The sequence below is a fragment of the Idiotropiscis lumnitzeri genome, chromosome 5, assembly GCF_059441095.1.
Source record: "Idiotropiscis lumnitzeri isolate Australia: NSW breed Sydney's pygmy pipehorse chromosome 5, RoL_Ilum_1.0, whole genome shotgun sequence".
Taxonomy (NCBI): Eukaryota; Metazoa; Chordata; class Actinopteri; order Syngnathiformes; family Syngnathidae; genus Idiotropiscis; species Idiotropiscis lumnitzeri.
The window spans coordinates 7,637,343-7,663,915 of NC_142395.1; the positions used below are offsets into that span (position 1 = coordinate 7,637,343).

General features: G+C 40.2%; 1 protein-coding gene across 1 annotated transcript; it reads left to right on the forward strand.

Annotated features, from left to right (window-relative positions):
* The first annotated feature begins 1,639 nt into the window (after positions 1-1,639).
* Positions 1,640-25,982, forward strand: wdhd1 (WD repeat and HMG-box DNA binding protein 1). Its single transcript, XM_088297274.1, has 26 exons — positions 1,640-1,723; positions 1,976-2,062; positions 2,865-2,976; positions 3,077-3,228; positions 5,087-5,198; positions 5,748-5,798; positions 5,884-5,979; positions 6,057-6,149; positions 7,442-7,548; positions 7,917-8,058; positions 8,961-9,177; positions 9,748-9,929; positions 10,029-10,213; positions 11,302-11,543; positions 11,738-11,875; positions 12,030-12,186; positions 12,699-12,813; positions 13,182-13,313; positions 13,403-13,623; positions 13,736-13,875; positions 13,960-14,016; positions 16,669-16,700; positions 16,795-16,959; positions 17,259-17,407; positions 17,653-17,788; positions 25,217-25,982. Exons 2-26 carry the CDS (start codon positions 1,986-1,988, stop codon positions 25,403-25,405), a joined length of 3,399 nt encoding a protein of 1,132 aa, XP_088153400.1. The 5' UTR covers positions 1,640-1,723; positions 1,976-1,985; the 3' UTR covers positions 25,406-25,982.
* Positions 25,983-26,573: the final 591 nt, after the last annotated feature.

A 26,573-nucleotide genomic window follows, 5' to 3' on the forward strand; every position in this document is an offset into this window, starting at 1 on the left:
TGTGCCGCCCCACCCTGAAATGGTTGCCAGCCAATTGCAGGATTGTTGTCTAAGTCATATTTAAATTGTTCATGTGACAAATGCTGCGCATATCAGAGCCAGACAGGCTAATGACATGGAAAATTTTGCTTTCGCTCTAAAACAATCCACTTTGCTCATTGCAAAGGACATTTGTACTTGTCCGGGCTTCAGTTGAGCAAACAGAGAAACAAGGACATGAAATATACAAATTCTTACCCAAGTGGTGTGGAATCCAAATGTGCGTGTCATTTAGCACCACTCTCTTCCAAACACCTGTTAAAAAGGGAATACTTTGTATGTGATTACATAAGTTGAATAAACTATTTACAAATACATTGATTGATTTAACAATGCACAGAAATGTAATTAATTCTTTATATACTGTAGTTCATATTTATTACCTTCTAACTCTGTGTCAAAAATGTCTATTTGGCCCTCTTTTTACAAATATGTTGTCAGTGGGGAATGTATAAAGAAGTATTGATGACAATACGTATAAACAATTATGGTGAGAGAACAAAATCCCTGAAAGTATAATTTTCCAAAACATGTCAAAGGAGGGAAAAACAATTGCCCTGATTCTTATCACGCCACTTATACATGTCATCATCACCAACACCCCTTATCCTGAACAGGGTCACAGTGCTGGAGCCTGGCTGGCGACCAATTCAGGGTATAGTACGCCTTTCACCAGAAGCTGGTGTATATATATATGAAGAGAGAGAGAGAGATGCTTCCGAGTTCCACCTATATGTCATTTATTGTTTCAGTTTGCTGACGATTGGTTAATGCATCTATATGTTTTCGTTTTGCCCAAAACATTCATCAGTAAGACATACACACAGCATAAATGTTCTCTGTCCGTTCCTGTATGCTATTAGATTTCACTGATGTACTTTTTTAGACACCCTGCTGTCTGCCAAAGGGGCAGATCAAATTTTCCCCTGAGATGCAGTTCAAAGTGGTGAGTGAGAGGAGAGTCAACACATGGTGTGTTGTCTTTTCCATACACAGGAAAAGACTCAGTCAATATTGTCCCGGCCGGATATGTAGAGCACTTTGCAAAACTCAACACCATTAAATTTAATGTTTGTGAAAACAACCATGTGTAAATAAAATTTAAAGTAGCTTCAGTAGAGCCCAGACTGGTTGAACAGTTAACAACTGAAAAAGTAAAAAACACAACCACAAAAGCTAAACTAAATCAAAAACATCGTGCCGCATTTGACCTTGTCCATCGGGAGTCATTATGATTCTAATGGGCACATAAAGACAAACAACCATGCGCGCTCACACTCTCACCGAGGGGCAATTTAAAGTGTCCAATCAAACTAAATTAAAAATAACCTGTAACTGGACTTTCATGCAGATCCTGAGCATTGTTGAATAAGTTCTTCCTTGGTACGCACACCACGTAATCACAAAGTTTTCTAACAAAAAAACAACAACAAGTGCGTAAAAGCCCAGGAAAATGCACTTTCGATTATTTAAAGCTTCACGCAAATATTCCTTTCATTCATGCAAGTTTTTGTTTTGTCGTTTTAATACTTTCGCCCTCTCCGTCGCTCGAACAAAGTAGGCGTATCTTATATACGTCATCACGTAGTTGTGGCGGGACTGGTGACGTCGGTTTCCTGTTTTCAACGAAGCGCGGGAGATTCAGCAGACGAAGATCAACATTGAACGGTCTTGCAGCAGTCTTGTAAGTCGCCATAAAACATTTCTAGGCTCACTTGCACCACCGAACGAGGATCCTAAATACGGTTTTACTTTTACTGAGATTGCTGTATTTTCGTTGGATTTCGTGTTAGTCGTGCTCTGAGCTAGCTTACTTCTAAAGCAGCGGTGACGCTTACCAAATGAATGGAAGTAACGTGCTGTCCAATAATAATAAGAAAAAAAAAATACATCAGCAACCACCTTTTGATTGTTTCGCTCATTTCTCTTCTGTTAGTTCGTCGAAAATGCCTTGCGAAAGGAAGCCTATGCGATATGGGCATTCAGAGGGACACACCGAAGTCTGCTTCGATGACACTGGGAAGTATGTCAACTTTGTAATAAATGTTATATACTGTGTTATTCTTTTTGACTATATGTAACTAATAGTACGTGGTAATGTTATCAGCACTACCAATGTTTTTGTTGATGTTATTTAAACTACGGCACTCAGCAACTGTTTTCCAATGCAATTTATCATTTGATTCAAACAATATTACAAAACATTACCGAAACGCAATTTGAAGTTGTTGTCGGACATGAATACTGCTAATTGTCTCTGGGCGATTGAAGCGAAAACTTCTCCACACATTTGTTTGACCTTTCACTTTTTTTTCCCCAGAACGAAAGATGCCAATTTTTATGTAGTATTGATTTCTTGTCGTTGCTTTGCTGCTTGTGAAACCTATTTTAACAACATGCTGCAAATTATGTTGGCAACATTTTCACATTTCATGCTGCCAGGATGGCCGAGTGGTCTAAGGCGCCGCGTTCATGACCCAGTTTCCCCAGAAGGCCTGGGTTCGAATCTCGAATTTCCCCATTGTGGGACTAATAAAGGGAGTATTATTATTATTATTATTATTAGAAAAAGTACAATGAGTTGTTACGCTTTCAGTTTTTGTCTGAGCAGTGGAAAATTTAACAACGGACCATTAAACATATACATAACAGATGTGTTTATTTTGTTGCCCTGTTTTACGAAGCAAGATGGGAGTCAACTCTAACCATTAATGAAAAAGCTCAATAAGAATTTTTTTTGCATGATTAGAAGGTGCATCTTTCCTTCTGACCACTCTAACTTCAATCCTCTGCTGCATAAAAACTTCACTTCTGATTCTCCTCAGGTTCATAGTGACCTGTGGACACGATGGAGATGTGCGAATATGGGAGAATCTGGATGACGATGATCCAAGGTTCATCACTGTGGGAGAAAAGGCTTATTCCTTGGCACTCAAGGTTAATCATTTTCAAAATTGTTTTAAATGTGTTGTATACATGAATTGTGGTTCATTTTCAATAAATACTTTTGATCACCTGCCACGTGTTTTTTGTTCAGAATGGCAAGCTCGTGACGGCAAGCTCCAATAACACAGTGCAGATTCACACGTTTCCTGATGGTGAGCCGGACGGCATCCTCACCCGGTTCACTACCAATGCCACGCACGTCACGTTCAACGCCAGTGGATCCAAAGTTGCTGCTGGCTCCTGGTAATAAAACACATTATTGCCTTAAATGAGGTAACTTGCTTTTTCCACATTGTCAGAGCACTTTGAGCTTTTCAATTTAGCAGTTTTAAATCTTATCTCATTGGTGCACATAATCTTTATCTGTTCAGCTCCACAATACTTTTCAGGCGTATTTACCGTTCTTTGGCTGCTCACTATGAGTGTTTGTTAGACTTTTTTTTTTTTCCAAATAATTATGATACTTATTGCTTCCAAGCTTTTGTGGTTGTAGTTTGCAGTCTCTCTCTCATTGTGCTTGCTAGGCTTCTTGACAGGAAACACAATTTACCTCACAATTGAAATAGACTAAATTCCCTGTCGGAATGAATGGATCTGTCTACAGCTTTGTGAACACCACCTGTCCCAATTCCAATAATTATCACATGGAGAATTCACCCAGAATTATTTCATTATGTATAAAGAACGAAATAACATGAACTAGATTCATTCATTTTTTGTGGAGGATGCATGAAATGGGATTTAAATCAGATTTTGCAGACATATCTTGAGTTCTGGCGCTCTGGTCATTCAATCTGGGTATCGGGGCAGCCTCTGCGTCATTCCCACAACAACCAACGTCATGAAGACAGTAGGTCAAGACAATGCTATTTTTATCAGCCCGCTCTAATCGCTATATCTGTCTCATGTGCTGGCTGACTTCAGAATAGTAAATTGACAACACAAGTACTTGCAAAGTACGTGATTTGAAGTTGTGTCACCATTTTTCATATTCCAATGTTGGGAAAAATAATCATTCACAATCTCCTCACTATTGAAGTTGCATTACACATTTTAGTAACAAATTGTGTTTGCCTGTAGTGTGCACAAGGCTGATAGTTCCTGCCTACTGATTGACTGCTGATACGCCTTTGTCGTGATGCTGACCGGCATAAGTGGTCCAGAAAATGAATAGAAGGATGTTAATCTAATGTGAAATTTAACATTATCTTTGACTGATTGTTGGATTGCCGATTCTCTGTGTTAAGTCTCATTTATTCGAATTGCACATGTGGTATCAAGCGTCTTTTTTGTTTGAAAAATAACGTGAATTGAAATGTTTTCCTAAACTGCGCATCTCAAACTGCTGCCTTGTCGATGAATAGGTTGTTGAATGTAGGATTAATTTAGTTTTAGTGTCACTTAGCTTGCTCAGCAGCAACGAAAAATCTTTTAATAGAGCTAGTCATATCATTGTATTTTACATTCAATGCATTAGTGCACATTTAATCAAATGTGAGAATAACCAGCTACTTTTCCATATTCCCTTCTCATCTTTTCCCCTAGAGTTATTTAGAAGAACCAGAGCTGAAAGATGCGCAAATGTCGCTTTCACTTTGTCAAACCATGCACATCTGCTATGCTTAGGCTTCAAGTTTGGTGGCTAGAAGGAATTCTTCCGTGCCACATTAGTTGAATTGTATTTTGAGCGTCGTATGGCTCAACGGACATTGATGTTTTTCTGTTGAAGCTTATTCTTCTGGTACAGAATGACCCTCACACATTGATGCGCTTGAATCATATTTCCGGCAAACAGACAGACGAGCACATAAATTGGTTTATGATTAGCTGTGATTGGAAATGTCTGCCTGCTATCACAATTGATTTTTGCAGAGCATGGCCCTTCATTGATGTTGGCATTTTCACACTGGTATTTTTTGTGATTATATCGATTTTAATAGATGTGGTCATTTGAGATTCTTATGAGAGATAGGAATCTGTTAGACACTGAAGTAAATCACTTTTTATTTTATTTTATTTTTTTACAATTGACATATCTCTTGTTTGTGCTGACCAGTTCCAGTGTGCATGTACTGATTTGCCATTTCTCTTCTTGCCTCAGTGACTTCTTGGTTAAAGTGGTGGATGTGTCAGACAGCAGCCAACAGAAAACCCTCCGTGGCCATGAAGCCCCTGTACTCAGTGTCACCTTTGACCCCAAAGATGATTTTCTGGTGCGTACATTTACGCCACCGAATGTATTTCATTTGATTCTGAAGGGAAAAAAATGAAGTAATAGTAGACCATCAAAATATTTCTACCAGTTGCTCCAATTTTTCTTTCTTTTTTCTTTCATTTCATTCTTTTCTACTGCACGGTACCTCATCTTACCACAGCTGTCCTCACTGTTGACACCCTTATGCCATTAAAATCAAGTGTTTTATGAGGTAGAGCTGGCGTAGTTTATCAAAATGAGGTCGTGATTTTGTTTTAGTAAATAAGTCATCGTTATTTTGCAATGTGGTGGTAGAGGGCCTTGATTTTCACCACCATGGCATCCCCTCTGCTTAACTTGTACTGAAGTGTAACACTTGTTTATAGGATTACGATTCGAAGGTTTTAGATACCTTTTTCATTGCTTTAATATTTAAGAACCATGTCTTAAGTAAAAAAGTCTCATGCTTTATGCAGCCGCTTAGTGAGCTTGAGCCTGCGCAAGATTTCCCCGTTTGTGTGTATTTAGCAACTCTGAGTCATTAATTTCGACCAACTTCTTTCAACAGGCATCTGCCAGCTGTGATGGCTCAGTCGTTGTGTGGAATATTGAGGAGCAGGTACGTCAAAGCCTAACACTTGTCTGCCTAATGTTGTTTCATACTGTGTCTGTTCTGTCTGATTGGATTTTGTGCATCAATTCAGGCTCAGGTGATCAGCTGGCCTGTGCTGCAGAAGACCAATGATGTCAGCAATGCAAAATCCTTGTGTCGCTTGGCCTGGCAACCTCGCACAGCAAAGGTTAAGAGACCAAACTCTTAATTTTGTCTTGTTTTTATTGCCTATCTAATTGACGTATGCACATTGTCTGTCATTAGTTTTTGGCGGTTCCTGTGGAGACCAAAGTTCACCTGTACGAGAGAGGGTCCTGGAATCATGTGAGCACGCTGTCTGATGATCTGCTGATTCAGGTGAGTTTCACACAGCTGATTTTGTTTCTTTGTTTTATAGAGTTGATATGGAGATGGTTTTAACAGTGTTTTTATTTATGTGGTTATTTGTTTATAACTACACATATTTATATTGATAGTAAAAATAGTATTAGGGCAATTTAGAGAAAACTAAACAGTAGTGTGTATGGAACAAACAATTTAGTTTACCTCAATATTTTTATTGTACATTATATTTTAAACTATATTCATAGCGGAGGTGGCAAACAACTTCATCAACAAATATTTGTTAAAATAGGCCCTGATCTGGTGAAAGATTTTCCACATTCCACAAGTCGGTATCATATTTTCCATGAACAGTCCGAAAATGCCGCTCCACATTTCCCGTCTTTGGTATTGCGATGGTAGACTGGCAGATGAGGCAAACACACTTTGAAAATGTCATCGTGAAAAACAACTCCTCCTCCCATTCCGTATTAAAGTGATACGTTTTTGTCTTCTTACTTGGTCCAGCACCCCCACTCATGTTTATACACCCCTTCAGTTCAAGAGAATAAAACGGAGGTTTAAAGTTGGAGGTAACCAACTCGCTAGCTTGTAAGTTGTGCTGCACTTCGCACCGTTGTTTGCGCATGCGTGATGACCTATGTGTCACAAAAAAAAAAATCAGGTGTCATCTGACTGGGTGCCCTGTATCAATCACATGACGGATAATGATAGGCTGACATCTATTTTTTAATGTCCTGCGATCTACCCATACTACCTTTGTGATCGACTAGTAGATCGCGAGCGACGTAATGAGCACCCCTGTATTAGACTAAACTGTTAAACATTTTTTTTTTTTACCACCTATGACTTTTAACCTGCTACAACAAGGGTCATCAACCTTTTTGAAAACGAGAGCTACTTTGTGGGTACTGATTACTGCGAATTGCTCCCAGTTTGATACGGACCAACAGATTTGCTAAAATTATTTGTGGGCCAATCATCTCAATGTTGTTGCGCCCTCTCGCTTTTCTACACCTTTGACCTGTGCTTTTATTTATTTATTTATTTTTAATTTTTAATTTATTGCAACACAAGTGTTACTTAAAAATAATTGCATCACAAAAAGATGTGATGCAGCTTACTGCTAAGTACAGGAAAAGCTTTTTTTTTTTTTTCTTTTTTTTTTTTTTAGAATACTAAGCTATTTTTAGAACAGGCCCGCAGGTGACTCGAGTTGTCCTTGGCTATGAAACTAAAAAAAGAAAAAAAAATGATTTTGTTGTCTTATTACCTGTTGTCACAATGTTGGCTGTATTCCCTTTCAGCTCATCAATGTCACAGCATGGTCTCCATGTGGAAACTTCCTGGCAGCTGCCTGCGTGGGGGGACTCATAGTAGTGTGGGACATTGAAAGAAAACTGTGTGTAGAGAGGTATGTAATAAATGTGTGATCTAGTCATGTTGAGCAAACACTGAAATTGAATAAAACATTGTCTTAATAATAGATATTCTTTTTCAGGGGAAAGTCAATCCTCCAAAAAAATATTTCCAATAATATCTTTTAAGTGCCCTAACTAGTCTAAACATGGCATTTTATTTTTGCACATTCCACAAATGCAATATTAATCAGTTTTGTTTTGACTAGTTGGTCTGCATGAAACATTGTTGTTCAGAAATGTTTGGTATTGACTTCCCCTTTAATCCAGAAGTTTTTTCCTATTTGAAGCCATTTCAAAATAATAATAATACATTATAAGCGTCAAGAGTTGTTTAGTTCAAGTTACCTTGTTTGCTCTGCAGGCAGAAGCATGAGAAGGGTTTCACAGTGTGCGGTTTAGCCTGGCACCCATCCGGCAGTCAAATTGCTTACACGGACACTGAGGGCTGCCTGGGGCTGCTGGAGGGTTTCAGAGCATCCGCGTCTAATACCACCACTCCCAAGGTATCGCACTGTTGTCTCGAAACACTCATTTCTAGTGTCACTAAAAATAACAGTTACTGTTTGTCATGTGTTTAAATCCCACATCAAGGTTCCGCCCTTACACCTCTGATTCATGAGGCTCTAGAACAGGGGTGTCAAACTCATTTTTGTGGACGGGCCACATCGTAGTTGTGGTTTCCCTCAGAGGGCCGTTACGACTGTGAACCCATATAAATTTATGATCACTTTACATTTTCACTGAGACTCAACAAATTGATTGGAAAACCAGTTTTGAAATCAGAAGTTAGTAAGTAATTGTCCTACAATTTTTCAATTTATTTTAAAAGGGGAGGATTGGTAACAAATAAATGGCAATATCTCATATCTCAATTTTGTTAAAAGTGAAGAAAATATGCTAGAAACAGGAAGTTGATGTAGATGATTTGCCCTTTGCGGGCCACATAAAATGAGGTTGCGGGCAGGATCTGGCCCCAGGGCCTTATGTTTGACACCTGTGCTCTAGAGACTTTGGAGATGGAATGATGCATTATTTACCGCAAAGTCTCCCTTGCATAAGACAATGAGAATTTGAATAATAAAAAATTTAATTAAACAGTGATTTCCCTCTGTTTGTGGTGGATAGGAACCGGAGTGGACTAGAAAACTCTGCAACATCCGAAATATTTATAATTGCTTATAGATGCCACAAGATGGTGGCAATGCACTGCATTTACAATACATTTACATTTTAGGGGAGGTGTCAATTACTCAGTTTTTGGCGATTCACGGCAGGGCTCGGCCCACGTCACCCACAAATATTGGGGGTTTACTGTAAATGTAATACACAATTTTAAAGTGACCTGCTGTTATTCTTTTGTTTTTTTCTTCTTTTCTAATATTAACTTGTTCTGGATTTTCATCAGGTGACTGCAGAAAATGGAGAGAAAGGCTATGAAGATCTATTTGATGATGATGATGATGACCAGGTCATGGATGAGGGATGGAGTGACGCTAACTCTCCTTCTAAGAAAGCAGTCAGTGGGCTCAATGAAGATGAGGAGGATGATGACGATTTCGTCTTACCTGCGACAGGGCGAGTGAAGAACAGAGGAGCCATACTGGATGATGAAAATTCACTTGGTGAGTGTTTGGTACCTGCTTACTAATAGTCTAATTTGTAGAAGCGAATTAAAACTTGCTCTTCACTTTAAACAATATATTAACATACGTAAATCAGATATCCAGTGTTTGAAGTTGCAGTGTCTTTGCTGCATTTTTATTCTGAACAATTTTCTTGATGAAAACACCTCTTGAAATGCATTTTGATGGTACAGCCCTTGGCCTACTACAGTCCCATTCCAGTTTAAGATTGGCCAGCGACACAAGAAGATATGTTCATTGACCGTACTTATTCTTTTCATCTGGTTGTTTTAGATTCATATTCGAGAAGACAAAGAAAAATATTTAGTGTAATTATGACTTTAGTGCCAGTTAGACTACAGTGTGTTTTGACTTGTGTGTTATGTTGGCAGCATAGGAACAAAACTCCATCGTAAACAGAGGAACCTCTGTAATTCATACATTGCCATGATATCGCAAAACCTCTAGTTATCTAAAATATTAGATGAACACCCTGGACTAGAGGTTGTCTACGGTGCTTGTATGAAACTTTTTTGTGTTGATTATTTCTCTAATGATTTTACTTCACAGATTCAGGCTCATTAAATGTTGGTCAATCTAAATTTGGCGACGACAATGATGCTGACAGTCATGTGATGACTGCCGAGCGGCCTGCTGCCTTGAGGCCTGTCTATGAAGGGCCACAACCAACGCAACCCCAGAAAGCTTTTCAACCAGGTTCCACCCCTATCCATCTTACGCACCGCTTCATGGTAGGTAACGATAATGCATTTTGAACTTTTCATGACTCGCGTTTCAGTTGTAGCTTACCGAAAGCGTTTCTCACTAACTCTCTGCTCACTCTCTCTCAGATGTGGAACTCTGTAGGGACAGTGCGAGGCTACAATGATGAGCAGGACAATGCCATCGACGTGGAGTTTCATGACACAGCTGTACACCACGCCATGCACCTCACTAACTCGCTGGGCCATACCATGACTGATGTTTCCCAGGAGGCCGTGTTACTGGCTTGCCCCAGCACAGAAGAGCTTGCAAGGTATGCTCGCTGGTGTGCTGTGTTAGATGAACTTTTGTGCTCTTCTAACACAATTCTGTCAGAATCCATTTGTATCATTTTTTTTTTAATTATATGATATATTTTTTTAAATATATATTTTATAGTCAACACAGAAAATGAAGAAAAAAGACAAGTATTTGTACATTTCAGTTTTAGGCTGGGATCAAAATACAAACGAATAATTAGCTTGGTTGGTTTTATTGACCATGTTTGGGAACAAACAAAAGCAAAAATACGTCTCTCAGACCACCACCACCAACCATCATCAACCATATTATATCATGGCCAATGATGTATGGTATTGATCAGGCGTGAATCTTCAGGAGGAAAACATTATTGTCACTGACACTGTCTAATTTCCACATGTAACAGCATGTGAACTACTTGACCTAGGGCAAAGAACTCCAATAAAACAATTAATTAATTTTTTTTTGCAAACTATTGTGTGATCACTGCAAGAAACTGAGCGTAATTGTTGGTTTGGTTTGGACCCAGAAAGTCAATGCAACAACTCAGGATGGTAAAAATTAGAAAGATTCTGTTAGAAATATTTTGGTGAAATGAGACTGCACTCTTCGATAACCTAATTTCATGGAGACGTCTGCTGATGATGATGTCACATCATTGCAACGCCTAATAAATAAACCGTGTGGCTTAAAAGACTACTGTTACGACAAATGTCAACTTTATGCTTCAAGTAGGATTCAATTATAGTATAACGTAAAGAAAGCAGCTGGTACTCAAAACCACTTTGGAGATTCACAAATGACGTAAGTCGCTTCCCAAGCACCCTTTCAGCGTCCACGTAGAGCACGTATTGGGCTTTTGATGTAATATAGGATATACATATCCGATTTATATCCACCTATAATAACGGCCCAGGTTGGATTTGAACAAATTGGAATTGTAGCGTGAAAAAAATCAGATATGTGTTGCATATGTGCAATGAAAATCAGATAACTGCAGTGTGAACATCGCCTAAGCCTTATTGGTTGTATCGTTGAGTGAATAATAAATATTCACATGCGTTCATATCAATTTAAACAGCAATCTCTTTGATTTCTTAGTAAATTGCACTGCCTTCACTTCTCGTCATGGGACACCAACAAGGAGTGGATGGTTGACTTGCCTAAGGGTGAGGACGCAAGGGCATTGTGTCTTGGTCAAGGCTGGGTGGCAGTCGCCACCAGCGCACTCATGGTCAGGCTTTTCTCCATCGGAGGAGTTCAGAGGGAAATCTTCAGTCTGCCGGGAGATGTCGTTTGCATGGCAGGACATGGGGAGCAGTTGCTCATTGTATACCACAGAGGTGTGTATTCATTACACTAGCCTAGCCACACTGCAACTATTTGTGATTTAAGGTATTTGTTTAAATCATTGTGGCCAAATCTACTGTATAACATTATGGATCGTCCATATACTCGTGCATTCATCGATATTATGCACGGGTTGGGGAATCATTGAAGAGTGCATATTTCATTCTGTGTCATTTGAAATCATCAGCGACAGGTTTCAATGGTGATCAGGCATTGGGCGTGCAGCTACTGCAATTTGGTCGCAAGCGGAGGCAAATCATCAACGGTGAAACTCTCCCAATGTCTCATAAATCCTACCTATGCTGGCTTGGATTTTCCGCTGAGGGTACTTACTGCATTTTCTTGATTATTTTCATTTTTAAAGGTCGTTACTAAACATTGAAATATTGTGACCAGTCTAAACAAAAGTACTCGCATTCATATCAAAGCGTCCATACTGAAAACAGTGAAAAAGCCCATCAGCTGTTTATGATTTTCAGGTACGCCGTGTTATGTGGATTCTGAGGGCGTGGTACGAATGCTGAACCGTTCCCTGGGCTTCACGTGGACACCAGTTTGCAACACGAGAGAGACGTGCAAAAGCAAATCAGACCACTACTGGGTCGTTGGCGTTTATGAGAACCCTCAGCAACTCAGGTGAGTTCATCACTGGCTAAATCATCTCACCACTGACGTGCCACTGCAAATGACACACAAACGGCTCTATTCAGGAAGTCCAAATATGGGAGTAGTTTACGCCCCCCTTAAATGAGGCTGTTCTGTGTGTTTCGGAGGTCAGGTGACATAGAATTATTTTGTGTTTTATTTGATGGCATATATGCGACCATATCGAACCGGATTCTTTTCAGACTTAATAAATTGTTGAAAATGGTTATTTTATTTTTTTAAGTAGGGCTGATTTTATCACTAATCTTTTCAATGATTTGTTCTATTTTCACATGTAGATGGTTTGAATGTTTTTGTAACATTATATAACAGGTGTGGTAAATGGTTTGGCCGCCACGTGCATGTCTGATGTTGCGCACTGTGGCCCAAAGGATGCTCAGGGAGATTGGATGAATGCTCAGTCGCATGGAAAATTAGAGGGAACATTGCAAGTATACGACGAAAGTACAATGCAAGAAATCGAAATCTGATGTGTTTTCAAGGTGCATACCATGTAAAGGCTCGAGATATCCCCCCACCCTGCCCAGACCTGCTGTGGCCATTCTGCCTTTCAAGTTGCCTCTATGTCAGACCACCACTGAGAAAGGACAGATGGAGGTAAGAACACCAACATAATGTCTTGCTCATATTTTGTCTCTTAGTCTGCATCTGTTTTACAGAAATCGCAACTTCTGTAAATTTGAAACGAGATGAACTGACAACCCGACTCTTGCAGAAGGGTTTTATTTGAAACCTTTCTTTTGCCATACATGTGATTTTTTTCCCCAACAATTCCAGATGCCCTAGATTCAATATTTTATTTCACACTATGTGTCTCTGTTTGTTGTTGACTATACATATTCGAAATAGACAAAGATCTCAATTTTCTTGTCTGGTCAGCATTTTTGATTCAGAATAAGTGCAAATATATGATGACATTTGGATTTGATATGCCCATTCGTCATATTTAATTGGTACTCCCCCAGGAACAGTTCTGGCGTTCAGTGCTCTTCCACAACCACTACAGCTTCCTGTCCTCTAGCGGCTACGAAGTAGATGAGGTTGGACAGAGTCAGTCACAGAAAGAGCAACAGGAGCTCCTAATGAAGATGTTTGCAGTCAGTATAAAAAAACTTTCATTGAGCCTCATATTAGCGCTATGATTGTCTGTCGCCCTGACTGATTCCTTTGATTTTGATTCCTCTAGTTGTCATGTAAGCTGGAAAGAGAATTTCGCTGCGTTGAGTTGGCGGAACTAATGACTCAAAACGTGGTGACGCTGGCCATTCGATACGCTTCTCGGTCCAGACGCATGGCACTTGCACAACGGCTCAGTGAGATTGCTCTGGAAAAAGCCAGCCAGATTCAGGAGGAAGAACAGGAGGAGGAGGTGACGCAATACTCTGACATCAGACGGACTTCATCCAGGTAAGGGCAAGATATCAAGTAATGTGACCTGTCCAGTGAAAGACTACTGTACAGTGCCATAGTCACTGCCCTACATTTAAACTTTCCTGACTTAATTCAAAATCATACACAGTATGAACAGTTATGACCAGAATGAGGTCAAAGAAAAGCATCACCGCAGACAGACACTAGAGGATGAACGGGGCCAGGAGCTTGAGGAACAAGAGGACCAACAGGAAATGGAGTCTGAAGATGGAGCAGATGACCCAAAGCGTCAGTCTGCATGAACTCAGTTTAGACGTTCTCTTGTGGGCTGCCGGTTATTTTCATACTCATGGCTTGTGTCTGATCCTGCAGGTCTAAACCCATTTGCCAAAGTACAAGGATCACCTTTACAGCAAGCAGCCCCACTCTGTGAGTAAGGTATTCCCTCAATCGACTACCTGTTTGTATACATATGAAATTATCAAATCGAAATGTCAAAATGAACAATTAAATTGTGAAAGGGCGGCACATGGTTCTTGCCCCCCCTAGGCAACCAATTGCAGTTCTCTTCAAGTGCTCAAAAATACATTACAATGCAACTTAATTTATATCGGGGGTGTCCCGATCCGATATTTGTATCGGATTGCGGTCCGATATCAGCCGAAAAAACATTACCGTATTTTATCGGACTACATCCAAAATCTCCGATATTAACAGACGTGGGCAATCAGTGCCTTTGAGAATCCGCTCATGGTCTTGAATCAAGCTGCCTCTGGGAGACTCTTCAATTCTTCACGACGGTGCTAAACAAGCTACGCAAGCCGCATCTGTCAAGCCTCTGCGAGGGATTTGCTACAAGAACTTGCGGGAAATTGCAATGTTCCGGACTGTTATGTTTTATTAATCACTTAAATTTGGCTATCTGCTCAGATTCTCCACATTTCAATGCAACTGTACTTGAGGCGAATAACCGCACCACAAAGTGAACTTTTCATCGACAGTTTACGATCTATTGCTCAGAGGACAACAAACGACAAAACCTTTTTCACGCTTACAACCAAGTGCTTCAGAAAATGGATGGATAGATCGCAAGGATGGTGTCGTTCCTGTCACAAGAGTGACATTTATTTCCTTGAGAATATCTTCACTTGAAAATAACCGCCTGCACTAAAATAGGGTAATGCATTAATTTAAGAATATGTGCGTGTGCAGTCATGTGTAAAAGTCACTGTTAAGTAAATATTTCTGTGAGTAATTTGTTTTGGAAGCATTAAAATTAAATATACAGTTAAAACACTCGCGTGCGCAGTCCAGCTGTAATTATCCTCACAGTATTTAAAAAATGGGAAAATTAACATAAATTGTTAAAAAAGTGATTTTCTGCAAGTATATTTAGCAACTTTAGAGCTGGTACAACCAAGTAAAAAAGTTGGGTCCACATGATTGCAACCAGTACAAAAGCAGTCTTGAGCGCCGCTTTGATTCATTCATTTTTTTTTGCATCTATTTTATTCAAGTGTAGAACATTCTCATGTTTGTGGTTGAATTTATATAACCCAAATATTTGGAATAAATGGGTCTTTTCTCAAATCTCTCAAATCTACCGTTGCATAATATTTTTATTTATTTTAATCGTACAACTTGATCAAGTATTTTCAAACAATTCAAACCAAAAATATAAATTACAGCATGTATCATTCCTGCTGACATCATATCGGATAATATCGGAATTACTCGTAGCGGTATCGGATAAAAACTGAAAAATGTATCGCGACACCCCTGATTTACAAAGCATATTCAACAACAGCTGCAGCTGTAAAAAACAACTTTACGGCATACATAAAATATCAATAATACTACAAGAGACATTTAATGGCCTCATTAGTCCATTGCACGCTCAATCATGACCTTTTTCATAGTCTATTAGCACCATCTTTTGGTGGAAATTGACACTGCCGTCAATGTTTTTCTTTTTTTTTTTGCTGGGGCACTCTTGTTGCAGCAGGAGTAATTATTGGTATGTGTTTGGCATAGCTTTGACTCGGGATGCCCTTCGTGATGCACCCCACTTATTTCAGCACACGCAGTGGCTTGGAATGAGGGTCTAATATACCTCTTAGGTTGTTGGTGTCGTGACTGGAATTTTATTCGCGTCAGACGGCACTCCACCGCATTGGTCAGCTGCAAATTAATGTGTTTTTAATCTATGATCGCTAGTTAACGCAGCATCGCTAGTTGGAGTGTACTGCATGGTCTTTGTAGACTGGATATCATCTTAACATCACATTGCTGGCAGAGATCCAGTGGGAGCGTGACGAGACGTGAATTCTTGCGGGAAAATGTTTTAGAAGTCACCAAAAATAAAGTGATTGAAAAAAACGATACAATAATCAATTCTGAATAGATTAATTTGCGACAGCCCTAGTTTGAACAGTCCAAAAAAATAACCATATGGTATCATGTGACAGAACTCAATTGTGCATTTTCTCACATCTGGTTCATTTGATTTTAGTGTCCTGTTACGGTTGGTTGATGACCTCTCCCAGCGCTATTTTTCACGTGTTTAATCCCAAATTATAAACGCAAAATAACGCAGTCTGGACAGATATCACATGTTAGGTCCTTGTTGAATCGCTTCACCAGTGCATTAGTTCAATTCCATCTCATCAAACCTCATTTTGCGCTTGCGACTGTCTCACAAATTTCCCATGGTGCAAACAATCACAGCTAACTAAAGGGCAAATCCCTCTTTTAAACATCATGGTTCTTCACCACCTTTTAACACCTGTTCCCAAATGTGCGCACACTCGGTTTAGCGCTCACCATTTGGGATCTTAGTGAGTCAGACCCTAAGAGTGTATGGATGGAAGAATTGTTACAAGGCAGGCTTTCTTTAAGTACCAAAAGTAGCACACAAACATACAAAATGCAATCTCTAGAGGTAGATCGCAAGTTCTAATCAGAACTCTGCAATAATTTGATAAAATAACGTGTCTGAAACTGTAATAAAATACTACCGAGATAATAGTATTTAGAAATGACAGAAATTGTGTATGGAATGACTGAAATTTGTTTTTGCAGCTAGCAAAGTTGGACGCTCAAACCCTTTCAAGGTGCGTTCTGTACATTATTTAAACAAATTTAACAAATTCTATATGTTAGTCAACCTAAGGACTGCAACAACAATTTTGGACGGGATGATTGCAGGTTCTTGCTTCAGGGAAGTCCTCTCCCGTGTCTTGCCATCCTCGGGCGACAAACATCCTGGACAACATGACGTCCAGCAGGAAGTCTGCTCCACTAAGTGCATCTGCAGGGAAGTCCAACAAAGGCACGGTCCTCAAACCACTCCCCCCTCGACCAAAGACAAAGGTTCTATTATGTTGAATTTCTCGGCTCCTCGTAGATGTAAATGATGCAAAACAGTTGGCATTGGTTATAAAAGAAAAACTCACAATAACATATACAATACGTATCTATGCTTGACTCTGAAAAATATCCATGCTGTATGGCACAAACATTTTCTTCAAGTTCTCATACTGAATTTAATTATACTGGTGGTGGTCCTGCTTTGTCCAGCTCCACCTGAGGTTATGATCCTTAGCACACAGAACAATCGAAATAATGGAACACTTTTACAATGGTCTCTTATTCATGATTTTTCCTTCTAGGCTCAGTCCACGCTCCTGCAGATGACCGGTGCAAAGGCACTAATTAAGAAAACTCAAGAAAGCACGGAGACCAGAGATGATGGAAGCAACACAAAGAAAGCCGATCTCCCAACTGCTCCCTCACCAGCCGACGATGCTGAAACTAAGCGGTACAAAATATGAATATCCAAACCTATGCATGTTTTCCCTGAGTAAATGCAGTATTTTTTTTTAAAACAGTCACATCTCACAGTAAATGCAGGAGAGGATTATGGCAGTTGAACATTGTGATGCTAATAATAGGTGTCTTCTAGTGCGTTTCCAGAAATTATTCAAAGTGCTTCGTGTTGCAGCAACAAATAAGCACGAATGGGAGAATATGTTGTTCTCACTTGTGACTTTTGCTGTCCATCAGAGCAAAAACGGGCTTCCAATTGTGGTTGGAAGAGACGAGGAAGAGCATCATAGCAGACAACCCTGACATGGAGGAGACGGACATTATCAAGGAGGCAATGGCACTCTTCAGGAATCTTTCAGCAGAAGAGCGACTGGTATGAAACGCTTTCCTAAACATTCCATCGATTCGACTCAATGTTTTAACCATTTGATTCGCATGGAATCTCTGATGGCTCTTAAGAATGGCATAATCAGGGGTCTCTGCTCCCATCCACTGTTACTGAATCAACCCCAGTCTTCAGCATCCCTTCCATTTGCATACAGTCGATCTTTTTAGGGCGCAACTTCAAAAACTGCTTTTTGGTGGTTTGTTAAGGCTAAATACAGTTAAGTTTTTTTTTTTCTCAATGTTTTTGTCGCGGTTGCGCGAACCGTGTGTGAGGGAAGGAGGACCCAAGAGCGACAGAGGTGGTAGAGACCGGATTTATTAGGGGATGAGGAGGCGCGGCGAGCCGGGCAGGGAGCGCGGCTGCGGGAGCGTGGGTGGTCGGGCAGGCGTTGGAGCGGCGTGCACCGGGAGACGCTCGCCGGCTGGCGGAGGAGCGGCGGGCGCGGCCCGGAAGGAGCAGGTGAGCGGCGAATGGAGGGAAGCGCGGGCGAGACGATCGTCGGGCAGGAACTTGGGAACGGGCGCGGGAAGCTCGGGACCGGACGGGCTCGGGTCGGCTGGAAGGGGGAACAAAGAGCACAGAGGTCAGACTGGCATGAGGGAACAAAGAGTCAGGCGAACGAGCAGCGTGTCGAGACATGGCCAGTACCACGTGAGTAGACGAGATAATCCGGCGTCGAGCTCCTGGCGTGGCTGATCTTTATGCTGCTCGTTGATTGCCGGCAACGAGCTGCAGGTGCGCCGGAGCCGACGCCCACTTTCTCCGGAGGAGGGCCTGGCTGGAAGGATCGCGAACCTGCAAATAATCAGAGACTGCCAAGCCCTCCTCCCCGACCCGAACCGTCACAGTTTTTCCAGTAAAGAACTACTGTATGTGACTAAAGTATGATGACATCACACAAATCAACTTCCAGACATTGGAACACTCATCCCATTCTTAGGCAAAATGAAACATTTGTCAAAGTATTGGAATGACTATACCTAACAAGTACTCACTAGATCACATGCACTTGCTCTGCAAAACCCAAGTTGCACTTGAAGAACACGTGTTCATAATGGTGGTTGCGTGTTGTGATGGTTTAGCACTGCCTAGCGTCATCTTGCAAGTCCAGGAGCAAAATACGAGTTCCAAATATTGATGCAATGTAGTTCTCCTATTTAGGGATGCCGATCATGTGTTTTCAGTTTTCACGATATCGAGGGAAAAAGATCGGTTTTATTGTTTTCTGAACATTTAAAGTACACAAAGCTACAAAATAATCCAAATGTGCAAATATGTTGCTAAATACAACAGTAGTAGCTTAGTTTTATATCGCACAATTCAATTTTTTTGTTAGAACGCAATTAGTGTGACGTGCACACACCCACAGACACGTTTCCTCCGCCGTGCACAGCTCTCATACCGGCAGAGACCGAGCATTGGGTTTGTCTTCATAGCTTGTGTAGAGGGAGAGGCAAGCCGAAAGATGCTCCTAAATAAGTCTGCCATGCCTGATATAAAGAAACCACCTCGCTAAACGGCATCATTAGAGAGTTGAGAAAGCTTCACTCTCAGGCAGGTTAGCAAATGTAACACATCCAAATGACATAAGTTCAAAAAGAAGTTTAACACAAGTGGGAATGATTTGGTGACAAGCAGGGTTTTTTTTTTTTTTTTTTTTTTAAGTCCAGCACGTACCCAACAACTACGTAGCTGCATGCGCCTTTCATTTTAGCCTGGACAAGCCTATAAATAACAATGGAAATGTATTGTTTACCATTACATGAATCAAATGCATCAAACTGAGGAATCACGCATTCTATGGTGATGTTTATATGGGCCATTCAAACAAATTGGTGCCATTTGCATCCCAAGGCAATTACATGAAAATACATTTTTAGGAAGTGTCCTGCACATTGATGTGTTGAGTTTAAAGTTAACCTTCAATCAGCGCAAATGTCTCGGCTTCCGTGCCTGTATTTTCTAATTTTATGCTAAAAACCCACTAAGAGTTTCAGTACAAAAAACTGAAATGATAAAACAAGTTCGGAGATGGACCAATACACATTGAGTTGTTCAACGTGTGTCATCAACTTTAGTGCTTAAAGAAAAAGAGGAGGGAAAATATAGAACTGTGAGTTTATTTTGAGAATATTACAAAAAGCAATTGACACCTATTTGGTGGAATTGTAAATATAATATAAATATAAATCAAATAAGATTTACACATGGTTGTATGTACATTTATATATTAATTTTTTCCCTTACGGTATTGGATCTGGACTTGTGATTGGCAGATACTTAAAACTAAACAAAAAAAGAATGACTGGAACATCCCTTACCCCTATTACCCTTTTTGACCTGAATTTGCAACTCATTAGATGAATCTCATTAGATTGAGCTAGTTCATTAATAGTAATAATACCTTTTGGAATTATGTACCGCCTTTCAAGGGAGCCAAAGAAACTTGTTACACTTGTTGTTTGTATTTGCCCTCCTATCTTTTGCTTTGATTGAAGCTTGATAGGCTGCAGATTGCAGAACGCCCGCAAACCTCATGAGGATGGGTCAGCGGTTCAGTAAAAGGGTTGGATGGATGCATGATGGCAATGAACGAGGGTATTATTTAAAATAAAAATCAATACAGGCCTAAGTTTCATTGGCCCTAGTGGTGGGCGATGTTCGATCGTTAAGGGTTTTAACGTGTTGAGCTCATAAAGCCGAAAGATCGTTATAACGTCTATAGAGCACATTCCATATAGTTTAGATCTATGGCAGCTCAGAGCCACTGATGAGTACTTGACCAACCAATCACAGCACGCATAGTGCACCCTACGTGACGTTCCCTCCTCCCTGTTTGTTTGTCACCACGAAACAGAGCTGGACCCAAAAAAAAAATCCCCTCCACATCCACATGTGGATTTGGTTTGGCTTTTCCCTGGATGACAAAGGGTAAAGCATAGTTATTTGCGTAGTTTGCAGAGACTCCCTTCGGACGTCGGATGGCAACACGGCGAACCTGTTTACGTAATTGCTTGCCAAGAGCTCACCCAAAACACGAGGTGACAGTCAAACCAAACAGAGATCAGACACGTGGCAGCCAGAGGCAGTCGCCAGCGCCAAGCCAACACAACTCACGGTGACACAGTCATTTAACAAGGACACTCCATATGAAAAAAAAAAAACATGCAAGTGGTGGAAAGAAGTAACTGAGGCAGTGACTTTTTACTTCGCTAAAGATGTCATTCCTTCTGAAACAGTGGAAAGAAAACCGGGGCTTTGAAGGCTGTTCAAATTACTAGCTCTGCGCTATGAGCAATATTTTAATGTTGATGTTATGGTAGCGTTTGTTTACGTTCACTGTACAGTTACCATATTTTCGCAACCGTAAGGTCACTTTATACATGTTTTGTGTTGATTGTATTTCTTTGTCCCTTGTTTTGGTTGTTTCATTGTTTGCTAGTACGCTGTTCAGTTGATGTTGGGTGATAGTTTTGGTTTTGATTTAAGACTGTGACTGTAAGGAGTGTGGTGGCTAGTGATATCCATCCCCCGACAAAGTGCCATCACGTATTGTTAACGGCAATGTGTCTGACCTACTGCTGGTTGAGTAGCACCTGTGGCACTGCTAACAATGTGACTCAATTTTGCCCTTTCAAAGCTGCCTTTCTCAAAACGTAAGATAGCATGCATAACTATTGTAGTGCTGAGGCATGTCACGTAGATGCGCCGAATAATACAGGGTCCCCTTTGTATGTGTTTAATACAGTAAAAGCACACGCGACTCAGAACTCCTCTGATACGGTGCGCCCGATGGTCGTAAAAATATGGCACTTTAAATTACAACCTATTTCGTATAGTTGGATTTAAAATGTTTTTTTTTTTTTCAATTTTACGCTTTTATATACATTTTAAATACGTTGAAAATTGTCAAAAATGTGCAAATTAGTCTGAAAAACGATATAAAAAAACCGTGATAAGATTAGATAAGAAGAATTTATTTGTAAAAAATTGTTATATGATGATTTTGCCATATTGCCCACCCCTGATTGGCACCAAGTAACGATCTGTGTGAACAATTTGTAAATACTTTTTAAATGCGTATCATGTTTCTTTGTATTAAGGCCTAATCACCCCACACCCTTCACATCAATTATTCCATAAATGAAGACAGAAGTGTACCATCGTTTTGTTTAGTTTTTTTGCCAGTGTTTCGAGGTGCCATTATGGTAGTTGAGAGCGGTAACCTGGTCATGACCTTGCATTCATCAAGCTTCTTAGCTGGCAGCTGGATGATGCTTTATACACAAGGGGAGGACGTGGAAGTGAAGAGATGGGGGTGGGTGGGGGGCATGCTTGTTGCCTGGGAACCCTGTTGCGTGCGTGATGGCAGCAAAGGCACAAATCATTGATCTCATGATTACACTGAGAGACAGTAAGGCGATTGGCCGAGCTGATTTCCTGTTTTTAGGCCGATTTGCAGCTCTTTTTTTGTGTACCATGTAGTCGACTGCTCTGTTTTGTGTTAACACAGCTGCCATTCTTTTTTTTTTTTTTTTCATTTTAGCGTTGTGAAGCCTGTTTGAATTTCCACTCATTGCTGGGCCACTAACATGCTGCCCTCTCCTCATATGGTGTCAAAGGTTTCATCTGGTAATTTATTGTCCTATCATTTAATTTAGGGTTGTTTCATTCTCTGTAGCAAAATATTCCTAAACTTTCAGTCACCGGCTATGACAGAAACGACTGAAAGTCTGTAATAATATATTATATGATAATAGTAAAAAAAAAATACAATTAATAAATGTGAATAGGTATGGAAACTTCACATCACAATTTTAATGAGCAAAATTATTGTGATTTTCATGACAGCAGTGCAAGAGACAGTGGTAAAAGAGACACGAGAATGGACTGATATACACCAAAGGCATTACTTTGTTTTTGTTTTTTTGTTTTGTTTTTTCTGTGCTGAAAATTTTCAAGGCCGGGGTGGGCAAACTTTTTGATTGGCGGGCCACAATGGGTTCCAAAATTTGACAGAGGGGCCGGACCAGGAGCAGATAGCTGGAGTGTTTTGGTAACATCACCTCAACGGAGGAAAAAAAATAAATTTAATTTTAAATGAAAGTCAACAAAAGCATTACAACAATATATATGTCTTTGAAAAACCACAGCATTTAGAAAATAAAACATTAACAAGGTTTATTCATTTAATTTTTTTTCAAGTTCGGCGGGCTGAATTAAAACGTTTAACGGACTGCATGCGGCCCCTGGGCCGTAGTTTGCCCACACCTTCTCTAACTGATCAATTCTGATCTACAAAATTTTAATTGGCATCGTCCAATCAACAAGCAATTTTCCTGCTCAGGGCTCCCCCTGGGATGCCTGCCTTTGTTTTCACTTCACCTGGGGCCGGCTCACCCATTTGGCAAGATGCGCAGATGCTAAGGGTGACATCTGGAGTTTATAGGCGTGGCTAAAACGGAGCCTAGTGATGTGGGGCGTGCCTCCAGCCTGAAAGCTGAGGAAAAGTCTTAATGTTTTGTCATTTTGAAGCCTGATTATTTATGTGGCATTTATTTTATTTGTTCAAATTTGGCGGGCTAGTTAACAACTCTCTTCTCTGTATGTATAATACATACCTTTACGTCTGCGGGTGTCAGAATATGAGCTCAGTACAGCAATAATTCATTATGTTGGCAACACTGTATCAATCTCTGTTGCTCACCATGCTGAAAACTACAAAATACATTTGTAAATTTGTAATTAGTAAATAAAAGGTTAATTGATAACTGAACAGTTTCATCCCAACTGTTGGTCTGTATATATTTGACACTACTTTCCAACAGGTTATTTGCGATGAGGTGACATTACTTAAGCACATGGGAGAAGATGACCCTGACAGTTAAATCGAAAAAGCCGCACGGCTACACGCTTTTCTCGGCTCCACAGATTATTTAATCCTCTTAAATTTGCCATTTTATGCACTTTTTACATGTGCACTCTCTGGGTGGAGCAAGCCTAAAATATGGTTAATGGAGTGTACTTCTGTAGCGCTTCAGCTACACCATACGGTGTAAAAATCCTTTAGTCACATGACCAAATCCAGAAAACTTGTGAGCCATGATATTTGTAACCGAGGTGCTTTGATGTCAATTTCATTTGACAGCAGGGGGCGGTACCACATAAAATGTCAGCCTCCTTGGTTTTCTGCTTAATTTATATTCCACCAACCCATTATTTATAAGAGTACCATTTTTTTGTCTGGTGGGTGCACATACTCATTATTACAAAGACAAGTTTGGACTTTACTTACACTTAAGAGTAAGTGGACATGGTAATTTAAAATTGGAATGTTCTTTTTTTTTCCCCTCCCATGTATTTCCCAGGAAAATTCCACACGCCATGAGTTACAGTCAGCCTTAGTGAATCGTGCCTATTTGATGCATAATCTTTCCCATTAATCTGTTGATGAAAAGTTCCCAGGTTCCGGCATGGTTTAAAAAAAAAAAAAAAAAAAAAAAAAAGACCCTACGATACCTGGATAAGCGCCAAGATGATTTAATATTTTTGCAAAAAGGAAAAATAATCAAGCAATAGCACATTATCAAGTGATTTTTCAGAGACTGCTCAATGTACATAGGTATGGCCAACGGTTGGTATTTAAGATTGACTATTCTGCCCACCACGTTTTTTTCATTCCCCGAGCCGATGATGTTGTATTACTTCGTTATCATCTGAGTTTGACAAAGCGGAACTATGCCTCCAAGCCCACATGCATTTAACTCTTTTCTCAATTATGATCTCTTTGATTCATTGACAGATTTGTAAGTTGTTTAAGTTGATTGTATCCAACAAAGTGGTGTTTACTTTAAATTTTTATCGGGGGGGGAATTGTTTTTACTTGACACAGTTGTTGCGCCTCACAAACACCTGAGTGGCCACTTTTCAAGTATTGGAAACCTTCATGTGAAATGAAGGAACCTAAATGCTCGCTCACAGATATAAATCTCTTTTTGAATGGTGAATCCCTTTAAAATTCAAAAGTGATGCCTGATGGCCGCTTTACGTATTGTGTGCTGCTTTGAATAAACAGCTCCATCTGCAAGTGAAGTGTGTATGGTGTGTTGGTCCTGTCATCAGTCCTGATGATTCATCCTGGGCTGTATTACTTTCAGGAAAGTGCTTGCTTTTGTGTCTGCTCAAAGAGACGGGAGGAGCGGTGTGAGCAAGAAGACGACAAGAGCCAGCGGGCCTAAAGAGAGGCAACCTGTCAATTGTGATTATACACGACAGGATGCAATTTCCAACTGCATGCCTAAGTGATGCTGCGTGCGTTTCGCTCATTGTCATTGAGTCTGCGTCCTAACAGATGAACACTTCCCCCTTTTGTGTGCTCTAATAATTAACACGTGCGTGCCCTCTTTCATCCAGGCATGGACTGAGCGAGCCAAAGGCCAGCCTGGCGACGTGATGGACCTGAAGAAGAGAAAACGAATGGAGACAGGCAGAGATGTCGAAAATGAAATTGGTCAGGCAGAAGCAAACGAAAACAATGCCAAGAAGAAGAAAGCGATGGAGACATCTTCGAAGCTCTCAGCATTTGCCTTTCACAAGAACTAAAGTTTGATAGATGGCTTATTTGGATGTGAAAATGCATGTTTACTGCTCTGATTGTGTTCAACAAATTCAATGTTGATGCCCGTTCCTTAAGATTTTAGGACACTCATTGGCATGCACTCTTGATTCCTGTTTTTATAGTTATTTTGCCCTCAAGTGCTATTAAAGTTGTTTTGATGAAGCTTTTTTTTTTTTTACTGTAATTTAACCTTTTAGTACAAACCATTCAACATTAATGTGGATCACAATTAGAATATGTTTTGTTGAGATGTGTGCGAACGTTCTTGCATGTTTGCTCTCTTCGGCAGCTCGCCTCTGCATGATTAATTGATGGGTTAGATATTTAGATTTTGGCAGAATGTCAAGTTACATTTTAATATTTTAATTTGCACAGTTGAAGACCTTTGATCTCAGTTTTTAGTTTTCATTTTCTCAAATATTTGAAGGTACTTTGAAGTGATGGTTTCGAGCATTCGCGTGCTATCAGAACATTTTAGCTACATTTGTAATTTTAATTCTGAAGAAAGCATCTACACCTGAAGAGACGTCTCAAGGCACGTTTGTGATCTGCTACCACACATCTGAAAGGCACTTCAGGGATGTGGGAAGGACTCAATCTGGTCAGATGAAATGAAACACCTGCATGTATGATTGACGCATAGCTGATGATCCAGCTCAGACCATCCCTATCGGGAAACATGGAGGTGAGAACATATGGGTCTGTTTCTCTTCCTCCGGTCCTGGTGACCTTGTCCGTGTACAAGGTACATTCTCACTGCGGAGAAGAACATCATGTATGCAAAAATCCTAAACCTTGGAAGGAGGTTCACCTTTCCACAGGATCAGGATTCAAAACACAAAGCCTGAGTGGCACAAGAATGTCTCAGGAAGAATAAAGTGAAAGTTCTAGACTTGCCAAGTCAATGACCAGAACTCAACCAAATAAAAAAAAAAAACTGGCAGGATCTGAAGTTTGTGTCCACAGATTAGCAAGGAAAGTGACTCAGCTAGAGTGGCATTGCAAAGAGGAGTGGGTGAAACTGCAATAAATATGATGTGATATAACTCATTGCTGACTAGGCAAGGCGATTGGACACAGTTACAATGAAATAAGGACTTATGCAATCCGTCTAGAGCACGGGTGGGCAAACTATTTGATTGACTTGCCACA

Coding starts and splice junctions, on each gene's coding strand:
- wdhd1 (XM_088297274.1), top strand. CDS start 1,986: ATGCCTTGCGAAAGGAAGCCTATGCGATATGGGCATTCAGAGGGACAC. Junction 9,930..10,028: donor ATCTTACGCACCGCTTCATG/GTAGGTAACGAT, acceptor ACTCTCTCTCAG/ATGTGGAACTCTGTAGGGAC. Junction 11,544..11,737: donor GCTCATTGTATACCACAGAG/GTGTGTATTCAT, acceptor TGAAATCATCAG/CGACAGGTTTCAATGGTGAT.